Raw genomic sequence first — 16,770 nt, 5'->3', positions numbered from 1 at the left:
TTTACAGTCCACCATCCCAAATCTTTCCAATATCTTCACAACATATTTTCCTTGAGATAGGAAGAATTCTCCTGGGTTTTGCCAAAACTCCAACCCTAGGAATTAGTGCATCAATGCTAGGTCCTTCATCTCAAATTCGGAAGCCAACTCCCTCTTACATTTGTGAATGAGAGGGTTTGCACCATTCAGAAAGAGGTCATCCACATAAAGCACCAGTATGAGAGGTCTATCATCTTCAACTTTAAAGTAAAGGTTCAGATCAGTTTCACTCCTAGTGAATCCCAGCTTCATCAGATGGCTATCAATCCTCTCATACCAAGCCCGGGGTGCTTGCTTCAACCCATAGAGAGATTTCTCCAACCTGCATACATGAGATTCCTGATCATGAATCTCAAACCCCTCGAGTTGTTCCACATAGACTTCCTCTTTAATCGAACCATGCAAGAAAGCAGTCTTGACATCCATCTGATGTAGGTTCCATCCTTGCGAAGCAACAAGGGCTATGATCGAGCGGATGGTGGTGTATCGAGCAACAGGTGCAAATATCTTATCATAATCTACACCTTCCTTTTGAGAGAAGCCTTGAGCAACAAAGCGACCCTTGTACTTTTCTGTACTCCCATCAGCGCCATGCTTGACTTTGTAAATCCATTTAGAGGTGACAACCAATTTGTCCTGGGGTCTAGGGACTACATCCCAGACACCATTCTTCATAATGGACTCGTATTCTTCATTCATAGCGTCCTTCCATACTTGATGCTTCATGGCTTCTTCGAATGATGTAGGCTCATTTTGAATGATAGTGCTCACAATGGTTAAGTATCCCTGATACCTAGTCGTCTTCTTGCCTTCACAAAAGGTCCCTCTTCATGCAATATGTCTCTCGGCATCTTCGAGAGTCTCCCTAAGCCATGAGGGCCTCCTCTTGGAGAAGTAGAGCTCTTAAGGAGGAGGATCAATAAGATCCATAGGTCCATCAACATCCGACATCGTTTCATCTTCCTTTTCATCCTGCTTTCTGGTGTCAGCTTCTTTATCCTTCCTTGGTATAGGAAGGTTGTCAACCTTGCTAAGAGCCATATCTTCGTCAAAGGTGACATCATGACTTATCTCAACTTCCCTTTGACCAGCCACATAAATTCTATAGCCCTTAGAATTTTCGCAATATCCCACAAAGATTCCTTTCTTTCCAAATGCAGCCAATTTGTTTTTTCTCTTTTGGCACATGAAAGTATACAGGACTTCCAAAAATTCTAAAATGAGAGACATCGGGTTTCTTACCAGTGAACATTTCTTCAGGAGTCTTGGAGTCCAATGCTTGATGAGGGCAAAGGTTTTGAACATATATGGTGGTATTCGCAGCTTCGGCTCATAGAAACTTCGGAAGCCTTTGATCATGGAGCATGGCATGAACAACTTCCATAATCGTACGATTCGTCCTTTCAGCCACACCATTCTGCTCAGGAGTGTATGGCGTTGTGGTCTCCCTCTTAATGCCATCTTCTCTGCAATAGTCATGGAATTCATTGGATTCATACTTGGTCCCATTATCAATCCTCAATATCTTGATTCTCTTCTCGGATTGATTCTCGATCATGGCTTTGAAGTGACGGAACTAGGTGAACACTTCATCCTTCTTTTTCAAGAAGTAGATCCAAGTCTTGTGAGAATAATCATCCGTAAAAGTGAGATAATATAAGTATTCTCCCAAAGAGTTTACGGGCATCATACCAGATATGTCGGAGTGGATCAACTGCAATATATCGGTGGTCTTGCTATTACTTGAGGGGAATGGTCCCCTTGTAAGTTTTCCCTTGGCACATTCCAGACATATACCTTCATGCTCTACTTTGAACTCGAGCATACCTATCACCATCTGCCTCACATCGGGAAGAGCCTTATAATGAAGATGGGCAAACCTTCGATGCCATAGTTCAGATTGTAGAGATGTGTCACAAGACATGGCTCCCGATGGACTTCCTCCAACTTGATACAAAGTGTCAACCCGGAACCCGAGAGTAAAAGTGTCTTTAAAATTCCTTTTCCAAACACGTACCTTTCCATCGATGAATGCCACCTTGTAACCTTTGCCTTCCATTGCCGAAATGGACACTAGGTTCTTCTTGAGATCAGGTACATATAAAACTTCTTGTAAATGAATCATGTTACCCTTATTTAATTAAAAGGTGACATTCCCTATGCCCTTTACAAGATAGGTAGCATTGTCTCCAAGAATAATCTCCAAGTTTGTCTCTTTCTCTATCAGATTAGAAAGTGCTTCCTTATACTCGGTGAAGTGCCTTGAGGCACCACTATCAATTAGCTAATTCCCCAAAGTGTCTGGAGGAGAGGTAGTGGAGAGGGCCAATATAAGATAGTATTCCTTTTGCTTATTGTTAACAACATTTGATTCTTCATACCTGGAGTTCCTTGCTTTCTTGGAGGGTTGACCTTTTCCTTGATGTCCCACGTTCCTTTTTTCTTTGCCATTGAACCTGCCATTCCTTTGACTGTGGTTGTTGAAGTTGCCCCTGGAGTGATTGTGATCATCATCATGTGATGTGTCCTTTCTATTTGGACACTCCCTCGCATAGTGGCCAAACTTATTGCAAACAAATCACCTTCCCTTCCTTCCACCCTTTGATCCGATCTTTCCAATGAAATGACCTTTAGACCCTGCATTATTTCTCCTTTTGGCATGAGCGGAGAAAGCAGTGGGGTTGCCTCTATTTGAAGGCATTTCTTGCTCCACCGTTCTTGTCTCTTCTTGAACGCATCTCGACATCAATTCTTCAAATCTTGGAATTCAATCGTTGTTGAGAATAGTGGTTCTACATATATACCACTTGGGTGGGAGTCCTCCAAGGGTAGTGATAGTAAGTACCCGGTCAGGAATGACCTCTCTAATCGAAAGTAGATTATTCTTGATCTCAATGATCCTTAAGAAGTAGGATTGAATATCCTCATCCTTGCCCTTCTTAATATCTTTCAACTTGTTGTTGAGGAACAAATATTGATTTGCATCACTAACCTTGAACATGCTTACCAATCTGTTGTAGATATCCTTGGAGGTGTTCAAATCGAAGATGTAGGCCACCAAACGTTTATCAATGGGTCTCTCATAATCTTATTTGCTTTAACTTCAGCCTTGGTGTACTTGTTCTTTGTAGCATCCAGTGCATTTGATGGAGGCTCAGGGATTTTACCCTTCACATAATCCAACACTACTTGTTCTTCCAATGTCAGATCAAGAGACATCTTCCATCCGTTATAGTCAGACTTTTCACGGAGCTTGTCTTCAACCAGGAAGTGGATTGAGAAACCCATTGAGCCTTTTGTCCTTTCCAACTTTCTTCGATGATTGCTCTTTCACTCTTGCTTGGGTTTTTTCTTCACCTCAACTCTGATACCATGTTAATTTTGGTATGTTCTATGCTTAAGAGCAATTTACTTCAATTTCTTATTAGCCCAATATCAATTTCCAGTTTAGCAATCACATCAGCATAATAGTAAAATGCAGATAGAACATAAACATAAACAGTAGAAGACAAGCCAAGACAAGAGGACACAAGATGTGGCACCAGCTAGGAACAAACCCTAATGTGGGGAATCCCTTGATCAATTCTTCTTATAATCTTCAATAGTTCAGCACAGAGAGGGAAATAGTACAAATATACAAATATGATATTTTATGAAAGCAACAGCGAACCATAACTAGCAAAGTCAAAACTAGTCAAACAGGTCAGATTTGACCTCCCATCAAGCTTGGTCAAATCTCAGTCAACTCAGCCTCCAACAGCAAGAAGTACTAGCCCAAAACAGTCTGAAAATCTCAGTCAAACATTGATCAACTACAATCAAGCCTACGACCAGCCCTAGCACAATCAACATTGGTTAACGCATGGTCAAAGAAGGGTCAAAGTGGTTGTCTAGAACTGCGGCCTACCTATCAATGCTGGTCAATGTTGGTCAACATTGTCCAAATAGCCTTCCTGCAACTTCGGTCAAACTCGGTCAACACAACCCTAAACAGAAAACAGTCTCCTTCCTTTCGCATGTGTGAGAGACACTGCTCCAGATATGCATACCCAAACAAGAGAGGAGAAAGAAGGATGTGAGGATGAGATGGTGAAATAATGCCTTGAGGTCTCCTTTTATATGCAACGTTGAGTTTAAGTTGGAGATGAAAATGATTGTTTTGCTTGCTCGCCAACCTTGACAAAATTGTCAATAATATAAATAAATTCATATCTCCATATATACATGTCGGAATCGGAGGATCTTTAGATCAATCCTACACCTCTTGGAGAGAGGAATCCAAGAAAAATATCAGCTGTCATAAATAAGGTGACCCATATGGAGTTTGGCCCTAGTTGCCAATTTTAACACAAATAGATTGGAAAGTATGAAACACATACAATATTTGCTCCAGTGAAAAAAGAAAAGAAAAAAACACATGTAGAATTGAGCAAGGCTCTCACCCATGTGTCAGTCAAATCACATTGAGAAATGAGTAGTTTCACTTACTTGCCCATGATGGAGAGTAAAAGTCGCTGACTTGCCCCTGGTGAAACATAGAGAACCAACCTTGCTTATCAATCGAGGATGCCCCCACACTTCATAATGACATAATGATGTAGAAGTTAGACATAATTATTGAAGAAGAACTTTACCGCAACACCAACAAACAAAATGGATCACCATTCCATCCCAATAGCAGAAACAATAACCACAAGAACAGTGAGGCTAGTCAAATGTGGACTTGAATGTGGAGTAATAGCAATAACAACTTTCTATTTAACATAACAACTAAAACCCAATTTCAATACTTTGAAAAAATCTACAGATTGGAAACTAAATTGTTTGGACCTTATTTAAGTCCCTAAAGAAAATGATCAGAAACTAAAAAATTAGGATGAATTTATCTATATATAAATCTATAAAACCACTTTTAAAATTCAAGGTATGGCTCATTGGGAAGTTCAATAGTCCTCTTGATTGCAAAGACTTTGGCATGTAAAAAAGGCAATATAGCACAATTCAAAGCACTGATGAGGCAAACGATACCTTACTCATATTTGTCCTTGTTATTCTTTCATAAGGATTTTAATGAAAAGTGAAAAAGAAGATGCCATGCTCTACTTGCAATGAGTAGCATATTAGTAATCAACATAGATCTATATTAAGCCCAGATCTATCAATTGTCAAGAGGGATCAAATCTCTTGAAGTACAATAAAATGTTTTAACCATAAGAAAAAATTAATTGTTTTATATGATATTTTACTCAACATGGCGATTGAAATATTTTATCTATGATACGTATTGTCTACATTAAAATGCTTTTTTGTTATTAGTATAATTTTAAATACACATCCCCTCATATTATAAGAGGTAAAAAGCATATATCCATGGGATAGTCTCTCTCTATTAGTGCATATAATTTTTTTAAATGTTAGAAGTCGTCTCTCTATATATATGATATTGAAATAATTTACCAATCATGTACATTGAAATATTTTATTTATACTCCAGTTACCTGTGTAAAAAATAAAAAATTAAGAACAATGGTATTAAACTAATACCAATTAACTAAATCCTGAAGACAAAACAAATGCAGGTATACAAGAATAATTGTTCCGCTGACTAACCAGCTTACTATTACTTTGAGGTCGAAGCATTCCCAGAGGAAATCTTATAGTGTACCTCCTATACTCTAGAATAGCTAACAAACATATGGTAACTATAGAATCTAGATCATAGGCTAATTAAATAAATAGATATAGGCACATAATCTAAACAAATTTTATTTATGAGTAATCGGCCCCTATTGACAAATATGAAATATGTATAAATGGACACTGTATCACCATCACTTCTCAATTATGTCAAATACATTTGATACCTTTAAGTAAGAATCTGTGTCTGGTATACTTCACTTATAACCCTGATGCTGCCAGAGTGCATGGGCAAGTTAGAGGGAATAGCATACCAGGAGAAGTGTGTAATAACCACTTCACTGATGATTCTTTCCTCTCAATCGCCTGAGTCTGTTCAATCTGCCTTGGGTTGTGTGGATACGTTTTGTACTGCAGCAGGCATGGTCATTAGTAATCAGAAGTCTGATTTCTGGTTGATCAGAATAGATATTGCGCCCACTTGGTTCAAGTGCCCTTGCCAGTGGGTTCATGATTGGCAGATTCTCCGGTATTTGGGTGCTCCCTTTAGTACCAACATTTCTTTAACCAACTTGTGGGAATGCTGTATTAAAATACTTCAAGGCAAGCTTCAATGTTGGTATGTTCAGAATTTGCCACTTGAAGGTAGTCTTTCTGTGGTCAGCAAAATTCTTCGGGCAAGCCACATATATTATGTCTACTGTTGGTTGCATTCATTACACAATCTGCCAAACTGAGAAAACTGTTAACAAATTTATTGTGGTCCAAGTTTGGGGATGAAAGAGGTCTCTTGATATGTCTACTGTTGGTTGCATTCATTACACAATCTGCCAAACTGAGAAAACTGTTAACAAATTTATTGTGGTCCAAGTTTGGGGATGAAAGAGGTCTCTTGATAGGTCTAGGTCCATCATGGTTTTCCATGATGTTCAGGCAAAATGGAGGATTGGGCCTGATCGTCACTGGTCAATAGGGTACAATCTCGTCTGCTAAGTGGGTAGTTTGATGCCTTTTCAGTGTCGAACTGTGGAAGCAGCTCCCCAGATTGAAAATTGTTCACAACGAACATATCATAAGAATGAAGGGGCCATTTCAGCTCTGTGGATTGCTCAGTCTATCATTCTTAAGAGAATCTGGGAAGCTTGGAGGAGGGTTGCACTTTGTCTTTCATGTAAAGGGCCTGGGAATTTGATTTGACTATTGGTTCTAGAGGGTTCAGGATATTACTCTTTCTTGTATTCAGAGGCTACTGCTTAAACGATTCACTAAAAATGGGTTTTTGGGTAGAGGGACCTTTGGGATCAGTCCAAGAGAAAGTGGAGGTCTTGGACATTGATCTCTCAAGAAAAGGGATTTCTCAGATCAGATTATGTTGCAAAATAAGAATCGCAAAGCCTCATGCCCACACAAGACACTTCTACACTGAACTGGCTGGTCTGGATCTATAAGCCTTCACAAGGCTCTTCATGTGTCCCATCCATTCACAGAGATACTCAACAGGTGGCGGAATACAGGAATTGCAAAGCCTTGTACCTGCAAAAGACACACATGAATTGAATAGCAAAAGGGATTGGATTTGTTGCTATAGAAGGCTGGTTTGGATCTTTAAGGCATGCCAGCTTTATCAGACTCTCCCTGTGTCACATCCATTCAAAGAGATACTCAGCAGGTGGGATACAAGATGCAAAACCTTATTTCTGAAGAAGACACTTAATGGCAGTACCCCCAGCCCCATCTGAAAGGATTGGCTTTGGTGCTATACCAAGCCAGTTTGGATATTTAAGGCATGTCAACTTTACCAGGCTCTTCATTTGTCACATCCATTCACAGAGATACTCAACAGAAAGTGGGATACTGAGGACAAAATGGAAGCGGATAGTGCACCTTAACACAATTTGGAAGCACAATGTTTCAGTGGATGGTCTTTCCATGGCCAGTAGTTTATCAGGAATTACCCTCTAAGACCAGGCTTGTGAAGTCTGGCTTCATGGATGCACAATTTCTGCACTGTCGGATCACTGAGATCATTCAACATATTTTTAATTTTTGTGGTAGTGCAGACGTTCAAAAGATCTGATTTGGACCTCCTGGAAGCATATTTTCTACAAACATTTTCTGTGGAGGGATGCACTGCATGGGATTGTGATGCAGTTGCTCCACCTCACTTTCAAGGTGTCTGGCACTGCATCAGAATAGTCTGCCTACACTCCATCTGATAGATGCACCGCAGGGGATTGTGATGCAATTGCTCCAGGTCACTTTCAAGGTGTCTGGCACTGCATCAGAATAGATTTCCTACACCCATCTGAAGGATGCACTGCAATGCAGCTTCCAATGGGGCTCAATTTTCTTTACCAGGCTCTGCATTTGTCACATCTATTCACAGAGATACTCAACACAAAGTGGGATATTGAGGACAAAATGGAAGTGGATAGTGCACCTTAACACAATTTGGAAGCACAATCTTTCAGTGGATGGTCTTTCCATGGCCAGTGGTTTATCAGGAATTACCCTCTAAGACCAGGCTTGTGAAGTCTGGCTTCATGGATGCACAATTTCTGCACTGTCGGATCACTGAGATCATTCAACATATTTTTTATTTTTTTGGAAGTGCAGACATTCAAAAGATCTGATTTGGAACTCCTGGAAGCATATTTTCTACAAACATTTTCTGTGGAGGGATGCACTGCAGGGGATTGTGATGCAGTTGCTCCACCTCACTTTCAAGGTGTCTGGCACTGCATCAGAATAGTCTGCCTACACTCCATCTGATGGATGCACTGCAGGGGATTGTGATGCAATTGCTCCAGGTCACTTTCAAGGTGTCTGGCACTGCATCAGAATAGATTTCCTACACCCATCTGACAGATGCACTGCAATGCAGCTTCCAATGGGGCTCAATTTTCTTTAGAAGCCTTTCATGATATGTTTTATGCTGATTTTAAACCTGGGATTATAGCCAAGGATGTTCTTAAAAAGGATGCTAAATGTTATAATTCTAAGGCTCTATCCTTCCTAAGGACCTTTTCATTGTCCTTTAGATAGTTGTATGCCGTGCCGTAATATGTGTTAATATAAGCAGCATTTATTTGAAAAAAGAAGATGACCCTGCTTTTATCTAGCATCCATGTTCTAAAATGGCTTTGAGGACACATATCGATTGCATAAGCTCCTTAACAGTCCCGAGGAATTCTCCGTCGTTTCTTTTAATTTAAGCACAAGACAGTAATTTCCTTAGATTGAATGAACATTTCACTTTATTATAAAAAATTTAAAATCATCTCTTATTCTTTCTTAAACAATTTTTCTTTCCAGGACCCAAGAATGTGCCATGATTCATATTTTGGTATATAAGGTATGATCTAACCACATCGTGATAGCTTGATAAGTATTCCTCTCATTATGGGTACATAACAACTGCTACACAAACTCAACAATTTATTAAATGATTTAAACAAGAAAAGGGTTCAAATAGAGGATGAGACATCTCATCCAGCTGACCAAGGTTCAGCAAACCATCCAGATCATATCTTCTTCTTGAATCTGCAAACTAGTTGAGAGTCGAGACCTACAGCCAACAAGAATATTGCAGAAAATTGATTCCAAAAGATATTACATAAAATTACTGAGTGAATCAAGCAGTGGTACGACTGCAGAATCAAGCTTGATGGAGACTGAACCAACACAAACATTACATTTGTGGGGTCAAGCTGTGGAAATTTCACCGATTTGATCAACATTTAGCATCCATGGAAAACTACCTGACCATTCCAAAGGGACTGCGAAGGTCACTGATAATTCCAAGGCAGTGCACAAGATCAGTACCCTGTGGCTTACCCTATAGAATGCAATCCGCTAATTGTGTGGTGAAATTGAGGAAATGTGAAACTGAAATGGAAGAAAGGTCCTTTGGACAGCAGCTAGGCATGGCACCCTTAGATAAATATGATTTGTCTTGAGTCAGCACTCAGGTATCAAATCCAGATCTCATTAAGACTGAGTTTCAATTTCATAATGGCAATTCCTCATTTAACGGTGAAGACTCAATGGGATGCATAGCTGCAATGCACAAGAAATGAGGAAGAAAGAAATAAATGGTGAGAAATACAAGTACTCCAAGGTCAGCTTCTTCACCAACAGCTGGTTGACGTGGACTTCGCCAGTAGATCTGACTGGCACACCATAAGCAATAAAGGCTTGCAATTACTCCAATAAGTTGTAGAGATTTGCCTGATTGACTTCCAACTTTACCTGGTTTTGTCCTGCATAAGCAAAGAAAGAAGAAACGACTCACATGGATATAACTGCAGTCCCAGAAGAACATCAAATCTAAGCATCTTACAAAGAAATTGTCGTGACATGCTAATAAGCCCAAAAGAATATAGTGAATAGCTTGGTAGAAAAAAACAAAATTGTAAAACTTGGCCTGGAAAACAATTCAGTGATGCTAGAGTGTGAGTGAGTTGGACTCAGCAAAAACTTAGCAGCGGAATCATTTAAAATGAGAGTTGATGCTGGTGCATTTGACTCACAGTGAAAGAAACAAGTTTAACTTGGCTCTGACATAGGAACAAGCAGAGTTTGACTTAGGAATAATTCGAAGACAACGATTTTTCAATGATGGATAAAGGAAACAAATTAGCCTGACATAGATCAGAGTTAAGAAAGGTAAAATAAAGAAAGAAAAAATAGAAACGAGGGAATGAGAAAATTTAATTTAAAAGGGAGTTTACATGAACCCAATTATGAAGGAACATAATTTCATTTGCAGTGGAGTTTACATGAACCCAATTATAAAGGAACATAATTTCATTTGCAGTAAGAGTGCTTAGGTTTACAAAGTGTAGACTTCATAAAGAATACAATTAACTGCTCTGACTCTGTGCCTGACCCTGGTAGCAAAGATTCTAACACTACAAATAGCTTATTCGAATTTCTAATTCTTTAGCAACACAAAGAAAGGACAAGCTCGACACATAAGCCAATCAGAAAGGGCTCTAGACCTAGATTTAATTTTAAAAATGAAAGGCTGGCAAGAAATCCGTGTGCACTACTAAATGTACTCCTTATCCATTAAATATGCACATTACCCACACATTAACAAACGAAAATGAAAGTAGTCCAAACATGTCATTCAGATATACATAGATAATGAAGTACCTGTTAATGTAAATAAAACCCCCAAGTAAACAGGTGCACAAAATACCAACCACTATAACAGCTTCCTTATTGACTGGAGCTCTCCCCTCCCACCATCCTGTACTGATTATCCAAGTGAATGTAGTAGAATGTCCATTTTCCTGTTGAAGATCAAAATCATTCAGAATAATCAAACATATATATGAAGATATTTCGATGACAACAGCAAAATACAAATTACTTTCCAACAATACAATTTTGAAACAGAAGACATAAAAGCCATCCACAAAAATCAAAAGAAAAGTTGCTTAGCTTTTATTCTCTCAATGGTTGATGAGTGGCTGTGGTCTGAGAGATTGTGGTTTATCAGTTCCATCGTAATGTTACTGCCCAGACCTATCACACTGAATTTGGTGTGGCTGACCTGTCAGGCCATGGCCTTTTGGTCATATGGTGTGTATGGGGCCTGGGCACCATGGGGTTCCCATCTCCAAAAAAACAATCGTTTTGCTTGGAACTGCAACCAGTCTGAAGAGCAGAAATAGTGCCAATGACTCCTTTAAATTTTGTTCCCAAGGTGTAGCACAAGGTAAAGACTACAGGTCTGATATTGAATTTTCTGATTCTGAATATATAGTTTACGCAATCAGCTTCATAACCAAAGGCTTATTTCTGTTCTAGTTTATTGACTCGACCCACAGTCGCAGCATAACCAAAGGCTTATTTCTATTCTAGTTTAATGACTCGACCCATGTGGTGTGGATCTTGAGAAGAGGCGCTTGGGTCTGAACAAATACCTTTGTGTTCTCTTCTTGGTACAGTGATTTCTCAATTAAAAAAGCCATTCAACTATCCCATCTTGTTTGGGTCGACTTCATTGGTTTACCAATGCAGTTCTATAGAGCCCTAGAATGCATCTCTGCCCCAATGGGCAGTCTTATTTGTCATAAACTAAACAGGTTCTTCAACGTTAGAACTCAGAACCAGTTCTGGGTTAAGGCTAAGAAACTGGATTCGCTGAAAAGGGGCCATGTGTCTGAATGCCGCGATTTGGACACGATTCGCTGGGGATTCGAATCCCAGAAGGGGACACGTATGAACCCCGTACGTGTCCCGTTAGGACACAACTTGTCCCGATTTTGAGATTCAAATCCCCAAAAATGAAACCCGCGGGCATAAAAAAGGCGTTGTTCTTTATGTTTTTCACCATTTCTCTCTTTCACTTTTGCATACTTTGAGCTGTGGGCAAGGAGCTAAGGGTTTGGAGCAAGGAGCTAAGGGTGTGGAGAGTTCGGCAAGGAGATTCAAGCACCAGGTAAGTGCATTTCATCTCTATTTTTTTGCATTTCTATTACAGCGGTTTGTATATGATTTTTTTTTACAAATTTGTGTTTTGTTTTTTTTTTTTTACAGTATTCATGGCTCAATCAAAGGCAGCAGTTAGGGGGCAAAGGAAAAGGAAAAATGTCTCCATTGAAGATGCCCCTCCTCCCCCAATATCATCAGAGTCTGCTGCAAGTAATGTTGAGGGAAGAGGAGGACCTAAAGACAGCATTGAGAAATATCCCTTGTGGAAATATGTCACAAGAGAGGACGGGACAAGCACCAAGGGGAAGGGAGGAGGCAATGTGCAATGGAGATGCAACTTTTGCCACATTTCTTTCAAAAGCACATATTACCGTGTAAAAGGCCATTTGTTGGCTTTACTAAGTTGTGAAATTGGAGCTTGTGAAGTTGTTCCTTTACAAAAGAGGAAAGAAATGGAAAAGGAATTCATTATTGGTATGGAAAATGTGGCTGAAGAAAAACCAAGAATGAAAACCCCTTCCATTTTTTAGGAAAGGCACCACCAAATTTCCATTTGAGAGTTCTATTGGGGGACAAGTAGCAAAAAGAAGAGCAATTACACTTGGTCTAATGGACAAGATTTTTCAAAAAGAGAAATGGAAAGAGCTTGATCTCACGATTACCTTCTTTTTCTATCAAAGCTTCATATCATTTGATGTTGCACGCTCACCTCTATTTATTGAGATGTGTCAAGATCTAACTCACGGGTCTCCATCATGATATGTGCCTCCTAGTTCGGAGAAGCTTAGAACCACATTGTTGATGAAGGCAAAAAAAAAGGTGCAAAAAATGCTTGAGCCTATTATAGCATCATGGCCAACATCTGGGGTTAGCATTGTTTTTTATGGATGGACAGATCCAGCACAACACCCAATCATCAACTTCATGGTGTCTTCCTTGAATGGTCCAGTTTTCTTGAAAGCAGTGGATACACTTGGAGAATACAAGGATGCACAATTTATGGGTGAGTTATTATTAAAGTTATTGAAGATGTAGGTGTTGATTCTTGTGTGCAAATCATTACAGATAATGCACCTGTTTGCAAGGCTGCTGGCATGATTGTGGAAGCTAAATATCCACAAGTATTTTGGACACCTTGCATTGTCCATTCATTGAACTTAGTACTGAAATCCATTGCTTCTGATGTGCTTTGGATTGGTAACATTATTGAGGATGCACGACATATCCGTAACTTTGTGCAAAATCATACAAATACCCTCACTATCTACAATATATCATTGTTGAAGATTGTTGATACACAGTTTGCCTCTTCATTCATGATGTTGAAGAGGTTGAGGGAGGTCAAGACCGCTCTTGGGGCCATGGTTATTTTTGGGTTTTGGTCTTTTTGGAAAAAGACAAATCAAGTAGCCTCTAAAAGAGTGAAGGACACAATGCTAGATGATGCTTGGTGGGAGAAGGTAGATCTAATAATTCAAATCATGGACCCTATCATTTCTTTGCTTCGATTTGCAGATACAGACAAACCCATCCTAGAAGAGGTTTATGAGGGATGGGATTTCCATGATTGAGTCTGTGAAGAGCATTATTCTACAGAGTGAGTGCCCCGAGAATGAGACATCACCAGAGGCCTTCTGTGGTATTATACAGGATATTCTTGTCAGCAGATGGGACAAGAATTGCACACCTTTACATTGTTTGGCTCACTCATTGAACCCAAAATAATACAGCCATGAGTGGCTGAATGGTGGACCTTCCCGCAGATTCCCTCCTCACATGGATGGTGAAATCTCACAGGGGAGGAAAGATGCATTCAAGCAGGTTTTCCAGGACAGAGCATCCCTTGATGAGGTGGAGGATGCCTTTGCAGAGTTTTCCACTGGCACTAGTCGATTTGCAGGATATGATGTGATTAGAGACAGGGGGGCTAAGAAGCCCTATTCTTGGTGGGCAAATCATGGGGCAACAAGCTCTCCTCTTCAGTAGTTAGCCATGAGGCTCCTCTCTCGGATGACTTCATCCTCTTGTTGCGAGAGGAATTGGAGCACATATGGGAATTTGTATAGTGTGAAGAAAAGCAGGATTGAGTAGTCCAGGGCAGAGACAATGGTGTATGTGCACACCAACCTTCGTCTTATTTACAGGTAGAGGGAAGAGTGGTTGAGGGGAAAGACAAAGATGTGGGATGTCTTTCTTGATGATATGGGTCTGGACAGCAGTGTTGAGTTGGCATTGGCCAACATGGATCTCAATGATCCAGTGCTAGAGCCTGTTAGATTTGATGACGGTGATATTTTCGAGGGGTCATCCTCCACACCAGCAGATGCAGAGACGACTATGGATACAGGGGAGGAGGACGATGCAGAGGAGAGCAGTGGTGACCATGATGATGAGGACATTAATGTTGATTTTGATGATGACTATGAGGATTGTTAACTCATGAGTCATGGGCTCCGGCTACCTATTGCCTTGAGGCTTGTATACCTGTAGTTGTTTTATATTTTCTATTTCTATTTGCCATTGCACTACCTATGTAACACATTTTGATTTGATGACTTAATGAGAAAACTACAGTTGTCAGTGTATTTATCTTACTATCTTGTAACTGTAAGTTGTCTTTCATTTATGAATCATGATTTATCATTTTATGTGACATGTTGATGTATTTGAATTTGGTATGTACTATGCATGCTAATTGCTATAATGTTACTATTACTAACTTACTTTGTAAAACACTAAAACTATCATCTAGATGATCTATGTTTGAAATCAATGAATTTGTATCATTAATGAGAATTTCTGCAAGAAATATCTAGCTTTTAATATATTAATATATATATATATATATAACGAATCCTACGTGTCCTGTTCCGAGGGGTCAACCGTGTTCGAATCCGACTCTCGAATCCCAGTATCCTACGAATCGCGAATCCTCGTGTCAGGTGACTTAGGGTTAAGGTTAACCTATTAAAGGAATTTGTGCTAATTCAGGTGGGGGATCCACTTGTTTTCAGTGTCAAACCCTGGATCATTGTATCTATGATTATCTACTCATGTCTCAAGCCATCCCCATTAAGGGCCCATCCCATGTTTAGACTCCCCTGGCCCCCAACGCCATTAATCCCATGTCTCTCTTAATTAAGGGCCCATCCCATGTCTCTCTTGATTTTATCTTAAGTGCATTAATCAATTGATCCTTCATATTTGTTTGATCTTGAAAATCATGAAGCCAATTATGCAATTCATTCTATAATCTTTTAATTCCTTGATTTCTTGAAACGTGTTTTGTAAATGCTTTCTTGTTTTACCCATTTGTTATTTTTCACTTGACACACTCGCTTGTACTCGCTTCCACATGGTTCTTTTATTAAAGTGTCAAGTGCTACAAATCATGCACCCTAATGACTTGAGTTTTGGCCTCCTTTGAAAAACACATTGTTTCCTTGCAAGGGTTTACAACTTTACCCTTTTTACAATTGAACACTCAAATTCAATGATTTATCCAGCAATTTATATAGTCCAAGGATCAACATAATGCTTCAAAAGACTATTGTCTTTGATTTTTCCAATGCTCCAAGTAACTTTCTATCCTCTTGTTACATGTGAATAATCAATTTGAATTTAATGTCTTATTGCTCCATGTGCTAGACACTAAATAGAGTATCACACATCCAAAAGTTATACAGAATGACAGTCCTTAGACCCCTTTGTTCTATTTCAGGACAAGCCTAGAACATTGAACCAAAAAAAAATGATTTTTTTAATTGACAGGGTACGCTTTCAATTATTTTGCTTTTGAACACAGAATATTGTGATAATGCACTCCATGTCATTTATGTCACAACCATAAAAATTATTCAATAATTGGATCACTACATCACCACCACTTTGATCCTTATTCCTGCCTCACTTTGTGGATGGCTTTGATCCTTACTATCCCACTTTGCGAATGGCATTTGCAAATTACACTAATCAGGGATAATGGCCCATATACAAGTATACACAAGCACTCAACTAGGCCTACTCCAATTCACTTGTTAATAATTAAGGTGGACAATTTTGAATATAAAAAAAGTGGACTTTTTAACCATGGACTGCATATGGAAGAAACTTATCCATTGTTGAATGGTGTTGCCATTGATGCCAATGTCGGTCTTCGAATGCTCTTAATATTCGTCTGTGGATTGTATTGATTGGAAGCTCCAATGGTCATGATACCCTAAAAAGATGAGAAGCTCCAACTATGTGGTTTTGATGCCCCGCATTTGATAAGGAAATCGAATGAAAAGATCAATGATTTTGCAAGTGAAACCATTGCCATAATGTTGTCCTCGTCATGCCGAATCCAACCATATGTGCCACACCACATAACTCCTCACAGTTGAGGAGATATGCTCCTTCAAAGATGAAGCCCCAAATCTGTGGTTAGGATGCCCCAATTAAATGGCAAAAGGTAGCCTTATGATTGGTCAATTTGGAATTAATAATTCAAGAATCTCTTGATTAATTTATAGAGGTCTTGAGCTATCCAAATCGGCCCTCCAATAGTAAAGAAATTCATTATAAAATCGGCCTCAAAGAAGGTTTAAGGTCCACTTATTTAAAGGCTGAGTTATCCTTGTTTGAAAGTCAAGTCGGCCCTCAAAA

General features: G+C 39.4%; 1 protein-coding gene across 3 annotated transcripts in view; it reads right to left on the bottom strand.

Moving 5' to 3' along the window:
• Positions 1–8,932: 8,932 nt before the first annotated feature.
• The window catches only part of LOC149243144 (uncharacterized), an 83,298-nt gene continuing 75,460 nt past the window's right edge, over positions 8,933–16,770 (bottom strand). For 2 of the 3 annotated variants that reach the window (XM_089374431.1, XM_089374430.1), the window contains exons 5-6: positions 10,837–10,976; positions 8,933–9,938 (exon numbers count right to left, since the gene is read on the bottom strand). In XM_089374431.1, the coding sequence (XP_089230557.1) occupies positions 9,686–9,938; positions 10,837–10,976 (393 nt within the window). In that variant the 3' untranslated portion in view covers positions 8,933–9,685. The remainder of the gene's footprint in view (positions 9,939–10,836; positions 10,977–16,770) is intronic. The other variant, XM_089374432.1, reaches the window with a different exon arrangement.

Source organism: Pinus tabuliformis, chromosome 8 (assembly GCF_031772625.1).
Source record: "Pinus tabuliformis cultivar Carrire ecotype Pingquan chromosome 8, CPIR1, whole genome shotgun sequence".
In the NCBI taxonomy this organism is placed as follows: domain Eukaryota; kingdom Viridiplantae; phylum Streptophyta; class Pinopsida; order Pinales; family Pinaceae; genus Pinus; species Pinus tabuliformis.
The sequence above is the reverse complement of the archived record's forward strand: the minus strand, read 5'-3'. Positions and strand labels throughout refer to the sequence as shown.